Consider the following 15,350-nt stretch of genomic DNA (forward strand, 5'->3'; position numbering starts at 1 on the left):
GCCAGGGTCATCACAGATAGCCAACTCCTATCTGCCTCCCCAGGCAAGACTTAGAGCTTTGACTGTTGGTTTGTGCTTAGAGTTCAAACTTGGCTGCAATATTCAGCCGGACCAGCAGCAGGAAAAGAAGCAGCAGCAGAGGAGGAAAAAAAAACTACAAACACATGAAAGTCGGGCCAGAGAGAAAAATATGAAAAAGATATATATTGGTAAAACTGCCCTGAAAACACAGAGAAATGGTTGCAAACATCAGAAAAGAAGGTAAGATGAGTCATGCAGTGAGTGTTTTTCTTTTTTTTTCTTTTTTTTTTTTTACTTTTAACACCAACCACATAATTATGAAATCCATTTCACTCATTTTACTAATGGAAATGGATTCTCTTTCAAAGGTCATGACCATTCAAAAGCCATTAAACATACATGTGGACACCATTCTTTCCCATCGTTCATCTTCAGATCTCATCTTATGTGCCAGGTGACATCTACATCAAAGTTAACACTGCGCTGCATTTCACCAACAGAAGTCATCGGGTTATTTAGAGGAAACAAAGTATTCGCCTAAAAGAAAATAATCAATGAGTGTGAGCTCAGAGTTAATTAAACTGGCATTACACAGTGATAAGAGTCCAGAGCCATTTTCACATGTACTTACAATAGCTCTCTGGCTCGCTGCCATGTGAATTTACAACATAACTTGCAGCTGTTAGTCAGCGGCGAGGTTGTAAAGATTTTGTTTTGTTGTAGCGCCAGGCAGGGTGAGTGGGCTGAACCTGCAAGCCTCAGCATAATGGATACGAGACTGTTCAATGACTCATCTATCTGTGGAGAAAACATTGAATAAGGAACAATTCAACATTCTGGGGAATACTTGCGTTGCATGCAAGACTGAGATTTAAAACAGGGAATTTATATGCTTCAACATAATCAGTGTCAGATTATAACCCAGTTTGCTGGATGTTGGTTGTGAGCACATGGTTGGGTTCTATTCTTTGTGTTTTCGCTCTCCGAGCTGTTTTTCATTGTTGTTTTTTTCGTAAATGGATGTAGCCTGTAAACTTCCTGTAACACTGGCTTCATAAGCCCTTTTTTCATTCATTCTGGACAGGAACATTTTAATTCTGCTTCCTGTTATATGCTAAGCTAACTAGTTTTAAGCAAGGCATCGACACCCAAATTTGAAACCCTGTCTTTAACAAGTTGAAAAGTCAATAGAAAAAAATATTCTTTTAAAGGTTTAGCTGCCATTTTACTGTTGATAATATTCTAAAGCTGGATGCATACTTATTAGCCTGAGTCTTTCCACTAAGTATTGAAACATTAGGGGCAGTTATTTTCCCGACCCTTCTCTCAACACAGCACATTCTGTAAGTCCTTGTGTGGAAACCATCTTCTCCTCCGTCCCCCACCAGCTTCCTATCTGAGGCTGTGGGCTGAAGTGAACTTGGAGGTGCTCTGTGTGCCTGCTGGTTTGGCAGAGCTGAGCCATCGAACCTCTCCGTGAGCCAAGTATCCATCAGTCTGGCAAAATGCTAAATCCCCCGGAGCGCACACCATCCCTGCTTCCCATCTCCAGCTTTTCACAGCCACATCCATTCCCTCGCTCGGTGCTGTCGGCGTGTTTATGTCCACCACAATCAAACCTGCAACCAACATATTACTCTCTGCCTGGTCTGTTGATAAAAAGCTGCCCGCCCCCCCCCCCCCCGCCCCCCGCTTCTGCTTCACTCTTTCTGCCTCTTTCACCCCATTTTCAAGCCTACTCACACACAACGCCGTAGTCCACTCTATATTTTCATTTCTTCTTCAATGAATCACACACGGTCTTTGTCTGGAGGCAAAAAAATCCTTTCCTGTTCTCTGTGAGATTCGATGAGGCTGTTGTGTAATGGAATGCACCATTACACTGGTGGGAGCTCCTTTTTTTTCCAGCGTTGCTCCCTGGATGTGAATGGGAAATGATTAGTATTCCTCCTTCATCCATCTCCGCCTCCCTATCGGCCTCACCGCCGTACCCCTGCCCGGGACCTCTCTCCCTCCAAATGAATTACACTTCTGCTACACTTCATCCCTTCCTCTCACACAAACACACACAGTTTACTTTTTACTCCATTAGGTTTTCCCCTCTCCCTCTCTCTTTGCTTTCTCTGAAAAAACTTTGGCAGGACATTGGTGTTGTGATTTTTGTCTTCTCTAAACTGTCTATACTGCATCTTCAGCTCCTTACACGACCACAAGGACGACCTCCGCAAGCGACTGTCGTACACCACCCACAAACTAGACATGGTGGAGACGGAGTTTGATTCCACCCGGCAGTACCTGGAGACAGAGCTGCGGCGGGCCCAGGAGGAGTTGGAGAAATTTACAGAGAAACTACGCAGGTGTGTGTGTGTGTGTGCTCATGTGTGGCTTTTTCTGCATGCATTGAATGTCAATTCAGCACCAGAAGGAAATCCACTACCTACTGCAGATGTGCTGGGACATGGACGAATCAGACAAGCTAACTGTGACAGTGTTTCTCAGGAGCAACAAAAATTGGGAGTATACTAACTTTGCATGTAAAAACTCAAATAGGTTTTCAAAGTTGCAGTATCAATTAATACTGTTTGATGTTTTACTTCCACAGTAATATTGTCTGTAGCAAAAATTAATCCCAATACCGCTAGTCTGTGCCAGCACACACTTCCTGTTCCACATCCAATATTTCTTTTACACAATATTCGCTCGGTCACTGCGTCGTCTGTCACAGTCCTCTTCTGTCTCTCAGCCACAAGTTCCCTCAACTAATGTATCAAACAGACGCGAGGCAAGCTAGCTAACTAGTTTAGCATTTAGGCTTTGTATTCTTTTGTTTAGGGAGAGGACAGCGGATAGAGAGAAAAATTGGGGGGAGAGAGAGAGAGAGAGAGTGGAATTACATGCAGGAAAGTAGCCACAGGCCGGATTCAAACCCGGGCCGCTTGCTTGGAGGACTATAGCCTTCGTTCATGGGGTGGTACCCACCAGCAAATCCAACAGGAGTTAAACTTAACTCTCTTTTGCTTTAGGGAGTTTTTATGTTTTTAAACACATTGTAAAGAATCCACTGGTCCAGAATTTCTCTTCAGGAAACAGAGAGCAGACTTATTAACCTAATTGGGTATTTCTGTTTTCTCACGGTGTCAGCAGAACCAAATGAGCTTATTTCTGTCGTCCTCTGATTGGACGATTTAATATTCCTCCGTGTGCATGTTTGCTATTTTTATTTTAACTTATGACTCTTGCTGAAAACTTTCCTTGGCAGGAAACTTGGAGACAGCAGACAGTACGGCCACCTGTTTGTTCCTCTCATGATATGCGCACATTTAACTATTAAATATAATTGGCAGGACCGAGACCCAACTGCTTTTAGTTTGAACTAGGTGGAAGAACAGAAAGTACTGCCTGTCAAACTTAGTTTCTAAAAGAAATGGGAGCACTTACTGGTTTGACTAGTTTACTTTGCGCATCAATCAGTAATCGTCTCTCCTCCAGGGCTTCCTCACCCTCTTAAATCTCGCTCCGTGTTTATGATTCGTCTTTGCTTTTTGTCTCCTCTGCGAGCACTCTCCATGTCTGTGTGCTTAATGGAGCCATAAATGCTGCTTTATCAACACTGTGTGAGGGCCTGAGAGAGCTAATGTGAGAATGTGACACTGAGCCGAGAGGTGACGTGATAAAACACCAGAAACAAGGGAACAAATAGAGAGTCAGGGCCCTGTTCCATTTTACACTCACTAATGCACTGGAAGTCTACCAGAGATCAATAAAGACATGGGAGATGAAAGGAGATAAAAAAGAGGACAAGGTTATGACGACAAACATTTTCAAAATAAAAAGCTCATCGTGTTGGTTTGCAGAAGCCGAGTCGTTGTTGCGAGTCTTCTCGTGCATGTTTACAGACTTCTCTTCATAAAATATTGAAGGATTTAAAGTTTATTTTTATGATCACATAATATATTTTCCTTGGTAACTTCTCCTGTAGTGCTAAACATATTTTTTTTGTTCCTGTTTTGGCTCAGCAGATTTTCCTCCTGAGTGATCTTCAAATCTGAGTCAGAACTTAAAAATATCCTGCAAATCCCCTCCGAGCTTCTTCTATCAGTGCCCTAATCTTATCATTTATTTATTTCTCTGCTTAAATTTATGGAGAGATTACTGCTGCTTGTTTATGTGGGAAAAAAAAGAAAAGAAAAAGTGAAATATTTTCTTTCCATCGTGTGTGATTTGATCTTTTAACATACCGTAATTCTTTTCCTGTTGTTTTAGGATCCAGAGCAGCTATGCAGCTCTTCAGAGGATCAACCAGGATTTGGAGGACAAGATGCACCGGACGGTAAGAAACTCACAGCGAGCTTTTTCTTTTTTACAGTTATAACCTAAATGTCAATAACAAAAGAGCTTAGCTGATGATCCAACACATAAACCCTGGTATTAACATTGTTTGTTTTTCAAACTCAACAACCTTTCCCTGACATTCACTTTCTCATCAACGTATTTTGAGTCAGTTCATGTTTTTAAAGGTCCCATTATTCTGCCCTTCTTGGGGTTCATATATCTACTGTATATTATGTGTCTAGGAAAGTATGTTCACTAATCGCTAATGTTTGAAAAAAGTGTCTGTTTTCATGTACTGCCGCTCCGTGCAGGCAAGTCTGATCTGATTGGTCGGCTGATCTGCTCTCTCGTAATTGGTCAGTCGTTTCGGCATTGTTCTCTGAGATGTCCCGCCCTTTTTACCATATTTGGAATGCAGACTGTTGCTCTGAGTGGAGCAGCTTGAGCTTGTGCTTGCTACAACGAGCCAATGGGCTTGGATCAGTGACATCACACTGACACGATGTCACACTGACAAGAGGGGGGGGGGCGATAAGGGGTCGAGCGTTTCATACAGGAGAACGTAGGAGAAGTCGCGTTTCCACGGACTTTGAATTTTTCACACAGATGTGACTAAATAGCATCTAAAAGCAGAAAAAGCAGAATATGGGAGCTTTAATGCCGTCCTGAAGTGCTCTCATGTTTATGAAAGTGACAATGAAGGTGCAGGTTGAAGAGTGTTATATCTATTGTAATGATGGGCGGCTTTGGCTCAGTAATAGAGGAAGAATCCATCAGTAATTATCACCCACTGAAAGAATGTGTTATGATATTAACCTCTGACACATTCTGCAGCTTGAGTGCTCCTTCTGATGATACTTTGAGCATATTTCGGTGCTCATAAGAAATTTTACTCGAACGCATCTTTGCAAGCAATGACATTGACTTTGAACAGCGTGTGCACTTTTCTTTTATGTCTTTCCGACTTGCTCTGATGAGGTGATGTGTGTTTGTTTCCTCTAAGCGAGGGTCACAGATTTTAACTGCCCCCTTTCACTCTTACTCATCCTCGTACAACTTTCTCCACGGTGTCTCTTTAGTTCCACTCCTTCGGCTTGAACGTTTCATGACTGCCACAGCTGTTTGTATTAATTTAAGAAAGAACTGTAGAATCTTAATGGTGTCTGTACCACTGAGTTCCCACCGAGACTCTCATAAAACATGAATAAAGGTGATGGGGATTTGTGAAGTAAGACACACACACACACACACACACACACACACACACACACACACACACACACACACACACACACACACACACACACACACACACACACAGCTTGTGACCCAAAGTTTGAACTTAAATCTTTTATTCGTGAAAAGTCCTGCAGTTACTAAGCAACCTACACTTACAGTTTGTATTTCTTTCTTAAATTGCTCAAGCTGTTGAACATCAACAGACAAAGAAAAGTTGATATCCAGCAGAAAGCATGACCTCGACTCGGCTCTATTGTGAAGTGTACAATATGTTCAGTTCAACCCAAGAGAAAATACACTTAAAATCCAACATAATAAGAGTCACAACAAGTAGAATTTGAAAAGAAGTTTCAACAAAAAAATAAAACAAACAGTTATTAACGTAGAGTCAAAAGTTATAAGGAAGTGTTCTGAAGAACTGTAAGTGCAAATGTTGTTTTAATTATGTTTTGGTTTTTTTTAAACACCTGTAACGCTTGACGATGCCGCAGGTTTGTTTTATGGCCATTAGCTTTGAGAAATCATGAATTCACTACTCTATTGTGTCATTTAGGAACAAGGAGCAGCTCGTTGCTTAAATCATAAAAACGTAACCCAGAATGTTACAAGTTCAAGATGTGCAGTGAAATATTAACCTTTAAACTGGCCGTGTTAAACTTCAGGCCGTCATTAATGGTGGCACAGCGGATGATGATTCTGTGTTCGATGGTGAAATGCTTAATGTGAGCATGAGTTATGTTATATAAAAGGCCTGGAGCAGCCCTTTGTTTGAAAAATGTTCTCTGGCATTGAATTTCTTCTTCTAATTGCATCCTGACAGGGTTAGAGTCGGAGAAGACGCAGCCATTTTGCTTGCACTTAAAAGCACACTTACCTACTAGTTTTGTAGTACTCGAAATCTGTATTGGACCGCAGACCTCTTTTTTCTGTGACGACTATTTTCCCACGTCATTACCCTGATTACAGGAAAAACTTATCTTTCTAAAAGTACAAATAGCTTTCATTCATTCATGATTTGATTTGTATCCCTGGTTTTGGTCACAATCTTCCAGGTATTACGTTCTTATCTTGGTCTCGGAGCTCTCTGGTCTCGCTAAAAAAAAGTCATGTTTCCTTGATGTCTGATCCTGTAGTAAGGTCATTTCAATGATTCATATCGATGATTGTATTAAGTGTTTAAAAACATGCTGAAAATTCTCGACCTCTTTTAAAAGTAACATCTGGAAAAGAGCCAGCGTGGAGGCGCGATGAGATACAAAACACAAATACGCCCTCTTCAGCTCTACAACACGGCAATTATAAGCAATGATATCATGTTAAACTTTGGTCTTATAAAACTAGATAATGTGCGAGCAATGATGACATTTACTCCCTCTGCTCCGTCTCTCTCTTGTCTGAGAAATGAGAAATTTACCACCATCGATTCGAGCGCACCTGTTTAGCAGCAGAAGCGCTTTCATCTCTCTCAAAGCAATTACATGATCAAAGACTGGGAGCGCAATCAATGTCCACAGTAATTGCTCTTACCTGCCGTGCAACTCTGTTAGAAAACTATTACTGCTAACTGCTGTTCTGGTCAACTCAGCAGCAGCTGTCCAATCAAATCTGGTTCGGAGAATTCAGCCTCTCAGCCTTTTTGTATTTATCAGCCAGAATCAGAGGAGAAGATGAACCAAGCTCTGTCCTTTTGACTTACAGTGTCTTGATTAAAGTGGATTGTAATCTCATCAGAAGTCTGACACACGAGGCTTTTCTGCCCATCACATACAGTAATGGCAGACGACTGAGAGGTTATTGGTTATTGATTGATATCAGTCTCATATCTGTATGAGAAGTTTGACCACAGACTCATTGAAGGTTAGCTGAGCTTAACGACTGGGGTCAACAGGCGAGAGATATACTGTCACTATTGCTTGAACAAAAGGGTATCTGTCACTACATGGCAACCTCAAGACTTTGGAAACTGTTCCCCACTGATATTCAACAATGAATAGTCAAAGCGCCGCTGGAACCAAAAGGTTATTGTTCCTATTGTACATGTGTATATGGATTTAAAGGACAGATATTATGCAAAATACATGATACCATGGTTCTCTGAGCCCTAATGTGTGCCTAGCCTGTCGACAAACAGGTGAGAAAAGTCAATCAATCCCTGTATTCTGCCTGCTCCACTTCTCAGAAAATGTGTACTCAAACAGGCCGTTTGGAGGTTTTCCCTTTATGACCTCACAAAGAGCAGTAGCCCCTCCCCCAGGTGGGTGACACTCCCACAGCTAGGTGTTTGTTCTGCCCTCTGAGTCTTTCTTCTCACAAGGAGCAAGAACACCCAAGAAGCCCGAGCCCTTCCAGAGAGTGGGCGTGGTCAGACACAGCTCATTTACATATTTAAAGCTACAGACACAGAAACAGCCTGTTCTGAGCAGGGCTGAAATAGAGCGCTTTATAGGCATGATCAAATACAGGATCAGAGTGGATTTACAACAACACACTTCACACACATTTTAAGGAGCTCTGAGACTTATTTAAACTTATTGAAACAGAGAATAACATGAAACATCTCTGTCCTTTAAAAAAAATCTGATTTTGTGAATTAAAAGAATCTGTATTTAGATTCCGTAGAGCACAACTTTAAAACATTTAAATCTCATAAAATCTCATGTTGCGTTAGGATCCATGTCTGGTTAGGTATAAGGCTAGTGTTAACACACGTATATTATCCGAAATATATAAAGGGGAGAAGAAGACGAGGTATGTGTATGAGTAGTGATCAATTATTTATTTATTTCACCTACCCCGGCAAGATATCACTATGACCGCGTCGTAATTTATGTAGTGACCCTTTCAAGGAGTCACATGTTACTGTGAACAGATATATTTTAATGTGCAGAAGATAATGGAGATTTGCTGGATGAATGTTCTCTGAACTCATGCGAGGTGTTGGACCAGCGAGGCATGAAAATAGAAATAAATCACTGCGGACATGACACGCAGCACTGTATGCTCAGAGGACAGCAATTTACAACAGCATCTGTCTTGCTGTATTTGCTGCCTATTATTTGTGATGGGTCAATGTAATCCTTCTTGCTTTGTCGTACCGTGAAAAGACAGAGAGCCTAAAACGTGTCCCCATCATGGATCATTCCTCCGTTACAGCTCACGTTGCATCAACTTATTCTCGTCATGTGAAAATGATTATGAAAATTGTTGCCTTTTCAAAGGGATCGTCTGTCTCGCACAGAGCCTTGGTGTAGCAAATCGGTCTTCATGGCAGGAGACAGTAAGGGATTTTGATTTTTTTTTTTTTTGAGGCAGGGCTCATTGGGATTGCCATTTCTTTTGATGTCATGTCATGCAATGGCATTTCAAGGGGGGAAAATGTTCCTTTGTAGAAGACAGTCCAGACAGGCAGGCAGCGATAAAGGCAGCTCCAATCAAATGAGACACGTAATTAAAAGTTCTGAGAGGCCCGGGCCGGCAAGGTCGGGCGAGAACTGTGAAGAATAAAACAATTACACAAAGAGCAAATCAAGAGATTAACACCTAGAAAAAAGAAAAAAAAAAGATTCACTTAGCGATGACATTGATGTATTTGTACTCAAGGTGCATCACAGGGGGAAGTGTTTGATGAGTAGATGAAGATTGCTTCAGATGAAGCTGTTTGTATGGATGAAATAAAACATAATCTGTTTTGACCGAAGAAGAATAATCACATTGCCCCAATATAACTCTGTCGATGTCAGCAGTGAACTAGTTTTAGCCCGGCACCTGGGAGACTGTTTAGTCAGAGTTCTAATGAAATCTTCGAGCCTCTTCTGAGAGTCTGCTTGTGCAAGCAGAAACACATATTTGCATACAATTATTAGTAAGGTAACCCCTATGTTCCTCAAAATACATCATATAATAATAGATCACAGTTTAAAGGTTCAGACTGAGCACAGGCTGCAGATAATTGCAATCAGCTCTTGTTACATTATTATTAATTAGGCAAAACTAGCAGCACCAGAGGATAAAGTAAAAAATGTGATGCAGCGACCTATTGATAGAAGAACAGCACAAACATTACAACAAGTCCCTTTGAAATATATGTGTTTTTATTCATTTATAATAATATATAACATTTAATTTAAATGTTGCCTTGGGACAAATAGTGATTTGAATTGAATTGAATAAAATGTATGTTAACTAAAAGAGTGATTCATGTTTTCCCAGAATGTTTTAAAATGTAACTGATGGTTAAATAAAAGTAGTCATGTTGAAAAAAAGGACAGTGTGAACCTCAAAAACAGATAAAGAGTACCCAGCTAATGGATCAAAAAGTGGCACATTCTTCCTTGTTATGACAGATTTCACCACTAATAAAAACTAAATGTACTGTAAAAAATATTGTTCTATTACAGTTATGATTAATAGCTTTCATAAAAGACCATAAAAGACTTATGAGCTCGACCAGCTCAGTTTCCAGCTGACAATCAGCTGCAGCCCTTCAGATGGAAAGGAGCTGTCCGTGGTGCTGAAAGTCATTGTGTCTCTTCATCCTCAGAAGAGTCTTTGGCAGGTTCAGCTAACTAACAGCTAACAGCAGCTCTGGAACTGGCAGGAAATCAAGGGCTTGCTCATTGATTGCCCCCCTAACAGGGGTAATGTCCACTTCATCAGGAGGTGTCAACTAAACACAGTCCTGCTGCCAATTACTTCTTATTGTGATGCAGAAACAGAAGAAACTGACAACGCTTACTCAATTTAAAAAAAAAAAAAAAAAAAAAAAAAAGCCTAATTTTTAGCCCAAATATATTCATCTTAACATTGACTCATCTACAAACTGGTTAAACAGGATGATAATACGTCACCTTTAAAGGGATACTTTCTGTACAAAATCAAGCAAATGCAATATGTTTTATAAAGTTGTCATTAATGATCTGTTTAGACCCAAGCCCCCACAAAAATGAAACCAAAGTATTCAGAATAAATGAAAAATACTAAGCTTCCTTTTCATAAGAACATTCAAAAGCAAAATTCTGTTAAATACCAAACTAATAATCACTGTTTAAAAGCTGTATGTTAGCATATTATAGTCAAGTGTTTCAGGGAACAAACGGGGTCTTTGCTGGGCATCTGTCAGCATTGACTTATATTCTACAGATTGAATCAATCATATCTCATCTGAAAGTTTGATCAATAGAACAATCAAAAAATGACAAATGATTTAGTTCGAGCTTTACACAGAGCATCTCCCGGATTAGCGTCGTGTATCTACGGCATCCATCACAATTATGAATGTTTGTGCTCATGAAACACAGAGGCTCATCTCAGGGGTCTCTGATCGTTTCTTTCTTGGCCAAAGCCGCTTTACAAAAAACATTAGCATGATCAATAATATTTGATTCACAATCGATGCTTTTAAGTTGCTTAGTTTATCATGCATGGCAACATTGGAGCAGTGATTAATTGTGAAGCGAACATTGACTGTATATAGAGTAAAGGAGGATCATGGGAGTTTAAAGCCATTGTAAAAGTAGTAGATGATATATCCCCATAAGTTTCACATGTATACGGTTGTAAAAGGAACTTGTAGACCTTGTCCTTCAGCGAGGTGATCTGGCGCTACTACCACCCGACGTCCCTGACAGCCAGCCACCACCTTTGGACTGTGTCGTCCCTAAACCATCGCCGTCCTCATTCCTGCACGGCCTGCTCTGACCTACACCAGGAAATGTGGACAACAGGAACGTGAGGAATACAAAGGAGAAATCCTGCCTGCGTATTATCCCATCCACTCTTTGGTAAAGCGTCTCGAGATAACAGTTGTTATAAATTGGCCCTGTACAAATAATGATTGGTTGATTCAGTGATTGTCATGTGAGAAGATCCTGTGTGGATGTGCTGGCTGTGTTGTCCCTGCTCTTCAGTGAGTAGTGCACTACTTAGTCACGTTTACACTACTGTCAGAATATGACCAGAGTGAACTCAGCAGGTGTGAGGCCCCTGATTATTTACCCCTAATTCTTTGTGGAGCAAAAAAACAACAACATCCAGGCCATGAATACGCAGCGAGTGATCCAAAACTATTTTATTGCTACAGAAGAATTTTCATTGGAGGATTGAAAGCAAGTCCTGGTCTTGTTTTACAAACGTAAAATACAGCAGCCATAGAACACAAAGCTTACTTTGAAGTTTCTAGTCTATTTTCCTTTTGTTAAGTCAAGAAACAAAACAACTCTCATAAACACTTTATAAGCTTTGGCATTCTGCGTAATTCTCTGCAAGCCCAAGAAATACAAAGAATGAGTTTTAATTCCAACGTAGAGTCGACCTACCAACTGAGCTGCTCACCTCTATCTGCCACAAACGGAGGTGTACTTGAACTAAAAATCCTCTCAATCAGGAGGTAATCACTTAAGTTCTGCAGAGATTTTCTTTTTTCCGTGACCGACTTCTTACCCGTGTCTGAAAACTCGTGTTCAGGGAGGTGGTTATCTGTGGTGTCCGCCTTTGAAAATGCGCTTTATCGAGGATCGAAAGTCGGATTGTATTTGTATTGTTCCCCCCTCCCTCCAAAAGTAAGACTGTATTTAACTGAAGTTGAGCTTTCTGCTCTCCTATCTGAACCGCAGTCTTCGGTAATTGCATCTCATGGGATTCTGGCTTCATTTGTTGTCCGGCGGAGAGGCCGAATCTCCGGCAGAATACTTCAAACAAATTGGGGTGAAGTCGAACAAAAACACTGACATTTCTCACTTTTTATGCCCTGTGCACTCAATTCAACAAAGCCTTCAGATCAATAATTGAAACAAGCACTAAAGGCTTTGTTTCTGTCTGGTGTTACTGTTTTATTTCATCATGTGGCCGCACAGAGAAGTGACCTTTAGTTCGCTGAGTCAGCTTTTAAAGCGTGTCCAAACATCACGGTCATCTGCTTGCTGAGCACAAACTTGCATGTGTAATGTTCAAAAAGGGGAAAAAAGAGGGAAGCAGCGAGTCTCTGAGCCGCCTTGTGATGAGGAACAATATTCCTCCTCCTCCTCATCCACTGGGTCAATCTCCTTAAGATATGATAGTCCAAAATTTGCATATTAATTTTCCTTGACGCTGCTCTGTGTGGCACAAACTGATAAGAGCGTTTGGTGACAGGCGCTGCGTCCAACAAAGTGTGACTAGAAAAGATAGCAAAAAAATCAAAAAAATCAGTGTGCACAGCTGTGTTTCTTCCGCCGGCCATAACGCTGTAATTAAAATAACACTTCGTCCCTCTCGCCAAAATACAGCGCGTGATCTTGTTCATGGAGCTTCTTAAGATCGCTCTCTGTTCTGTTTTAAACTGTCGGTTGTGAAATGAAACATCAGCATGTGATCACAGGATCTATGAAAGTGAGCAGCGACAGTGATGGGAAGAGATTACCTGCTGCTTCAAAATGCAAGATTACGTTTCAAATGTAGAACTCCGACTTTGAACGACAATTTTTAAAAGAGGGATTAAATTTGAACCTGCTTGTTTGATTTAGGGATTAAAGTAGCGAGGATATTTATCAAAGCTACACTGCTCCATATTTCATCGTGCAACAACTTTGATAAATCTTATTTTTGTAGTTTTGATCATGATCCAATCATTGAGGAGAACTTTGTACTCTGAGTAAATAAAGGTCACATTTTGTCTTCCTTCTCTAAAAACGGAGAAATATATGTTCTAACCAAAGCTCCTAAAACAGTAAAGCTCGTACCAGAAAAAAATATTTTAAGAAGAGATTACAAAAAAATATTTTTTTAAGAGCTTTTATTTGAATTGCTGTTAAAATGCTCAGTTTGAGTCATGGTTAGTGGAGGAGTAGAAAGATTATATTATCATCTATTTATTTAGTGTATCGTCACACCCCTACTCAACAGGCTCTGAGTGTTAAAAGGACTCACGTCACCCTCAAATTGAAAAGAATCAGACAGAAATGTTTTTTTGACAGAACAAAACGTTGTTGTTGTTTTTTTAACAATATCTGAAAAAGGAGCGGTTAAATATCTGAGCTTTTAAAACGCCATCCTCATTTTCAACATTGCAAAATATGAATATTAATTTAGAGTAATGAGCAATAAGACAAAGTGCCAGGAAGTGGGCATGTCTCAACAGCAGATTAATGAGACTGAATTAGATTTGAATATCAATGCAGGCCTGTTGCTTAACTGACATTAATTGCCGCCGATTAGATTCGCTCGGCACCCCTGTATTTTAAAACAATCACCGCCATCAGGAAATTAGAAAACAGAAGAGTGGGAGGTCAAATGAGTGCTTAAAGCTGAATCATTTGTCAGCTGATACCGTGTGACAAGTCTCACAATTATGTGTCTGTGTGTGTGTGTGTGTGTGTGTGTGTGTGTGTGTGTGTGAGACGGAGACAGAATTACTTCTCCCCAAATGAGAAACATTGATTTTTGTAAATCACATTGGAAACACATTTTGATTAACGTAAAGAAAACCTCCTTACATTATCTGTGCTCGCTAACACAGGTCTTACTTTACGCAAGAACATCTGCTAACATCTCCATGAAGCTCATGAAGATAGCTGATGTCTCTCTCCCTTTAAGCCTTGCAATAAGATAAACAGCTAAATTAGCATGCACACCAGCTGTTGGTTTATTGTTTAATGAGCTGTTAGAAACAGACAAGATCAATTTGTTGTCTTTGCACTTAGAGGTGCACCACTTGACCGGGTGCTGACCTTGAGTGCTGACCTGATTTCCAGCTCGTTTTGCTGCGATGGGAGACCGGCCTGTCCTCTCAAATGTATCCGATTGTATGCTGATCACACGTTCACGCTCAAGAGTTTAGTCTCATGCAATCATCCCAGCAACACACACACCAACACACACCCACACACACAAGCACATTGCCTGCTACCTCTGCCCCTTCTGCTCCAATGTGACAAAAAACTCCTCGTTCTGAAAAATGAATTTAAACGAAATTAACAACAAGCTTCCTCCTCACGCGTCTCAGCTGCTGGGAAACACATGACCTGTGAAACAAATCAAATCTAAAGTTATGTTTGAAGGTGTTTCAAATGAAACAAACTGCTGATGAACTGAGGAACCAGACACAGTCAGAGAGGATGATATAGAGAGAGGTGGGGCAGGCCTGTGTGTGTGGTAAAAAAAAATGCTTTATGTATAATGAAAGTGTGTGTGTGTGTGTGTGTGTGTGTGTGTATATATATATGTGTGTGTTCAGTGTCGGTATCAGTGCATCTCGGAGTCATCAAGCTGTGCCCTCATTTCTCTCCTGACCAAGCACAGCTGGTGAAAATCTTTTAATGGAGGTTGGACTCGCTCATTGAAAAATCTAACAAAGAGATGTGAAACTTTATCACAGAAATAATAAATAAAATGAAAAAGAACGGATCATTAATTGTGTTAATTTTATGTTAAGCGGAGGTAATTGTCTTGCTATAATTGTCTTACTAAGGTGCAAGGGTTAGCTTAATAAACTGATGTCCTTGGTTTGATTCTTACTCTCCAAAATTGAATAACAATATGACACAATGTAACAGAGGCAGCAGGTTAATGAACAAGTAGACGTGCATTTTCTATAACTTTCAATGTTACTGCTTTCTCTGTTATTCTTGTGTTGTTTGACTTTTCAAACTGTTCATTAAGACATGCTACCAAAGCTACCAAAAAAAAAGATCTGGATCATCGTGCATAGACATAATCTTCAAAGGTCCGATATTATGCAAAATAAACTTTACCATGTTTTCTGACCATCAATATGTGTCCCTAGC

The 15,350-nt window shown here is 40.4% G+C and overlaps 2 protein-coding genes across 5 annotated transcripts in view; one reads left to right on the forward strand and one right to left on the reverse strand.

Moving 5' to 3' along the window:
* The window catches only part of wdr25 (WD repeat domain 25), a 63,663-nt gene that overhangs the window by 19,952 nt on the left and 28,361 nt on the right, over positions 1 to 15,350 (reverse strand). The gene's annotated exons all lie outside the window — the stretch shown is intronic.
* The window catches only part of begain (brain-enriched guanylate kinase-associated), a 36,911-nt gene that overhangs the window by 11,676 nt on the left and 9,885 nt on the right, over positions 1 to 15,350 (forward strand). Inside the window, exons 2-4 of one of the 2 annotated variants that reach the window (XM_079370310.1) lie at positions 6 to 261; positions 2,217 to 2,378; positions 4,285 to 4,351. In XM_079370310.1, the coding sequence (XP_079226436.1) occupies positions 191 to 261; positions 2,217 to 2,378; positions 4,285 to 4,351 (300 nt within the window). In that variant the 5' untranslated portion in view covers positions 6 to 190. The remainder of the gene's footprint in view (positions 1 to 5; positions 262 to 2,216; positions 2,379 to 4,284; positions 4,352 to 15,350) is intronic. The other variant, XM_079370311.1, reaches the window with a different exon arrangement.

Source organism: Symphodus melops (genome assembly GCF_947650265.1).
Source record: "Symphodus melops genome assembly, chromosome: 19".
NCBI classification, from domain to species: domain Eukaryota; kingdom Metazoa; phylum Chordata; class Actinopteri; order Labriformes; family Labridae; genus Symphodus; species Symphodus melops.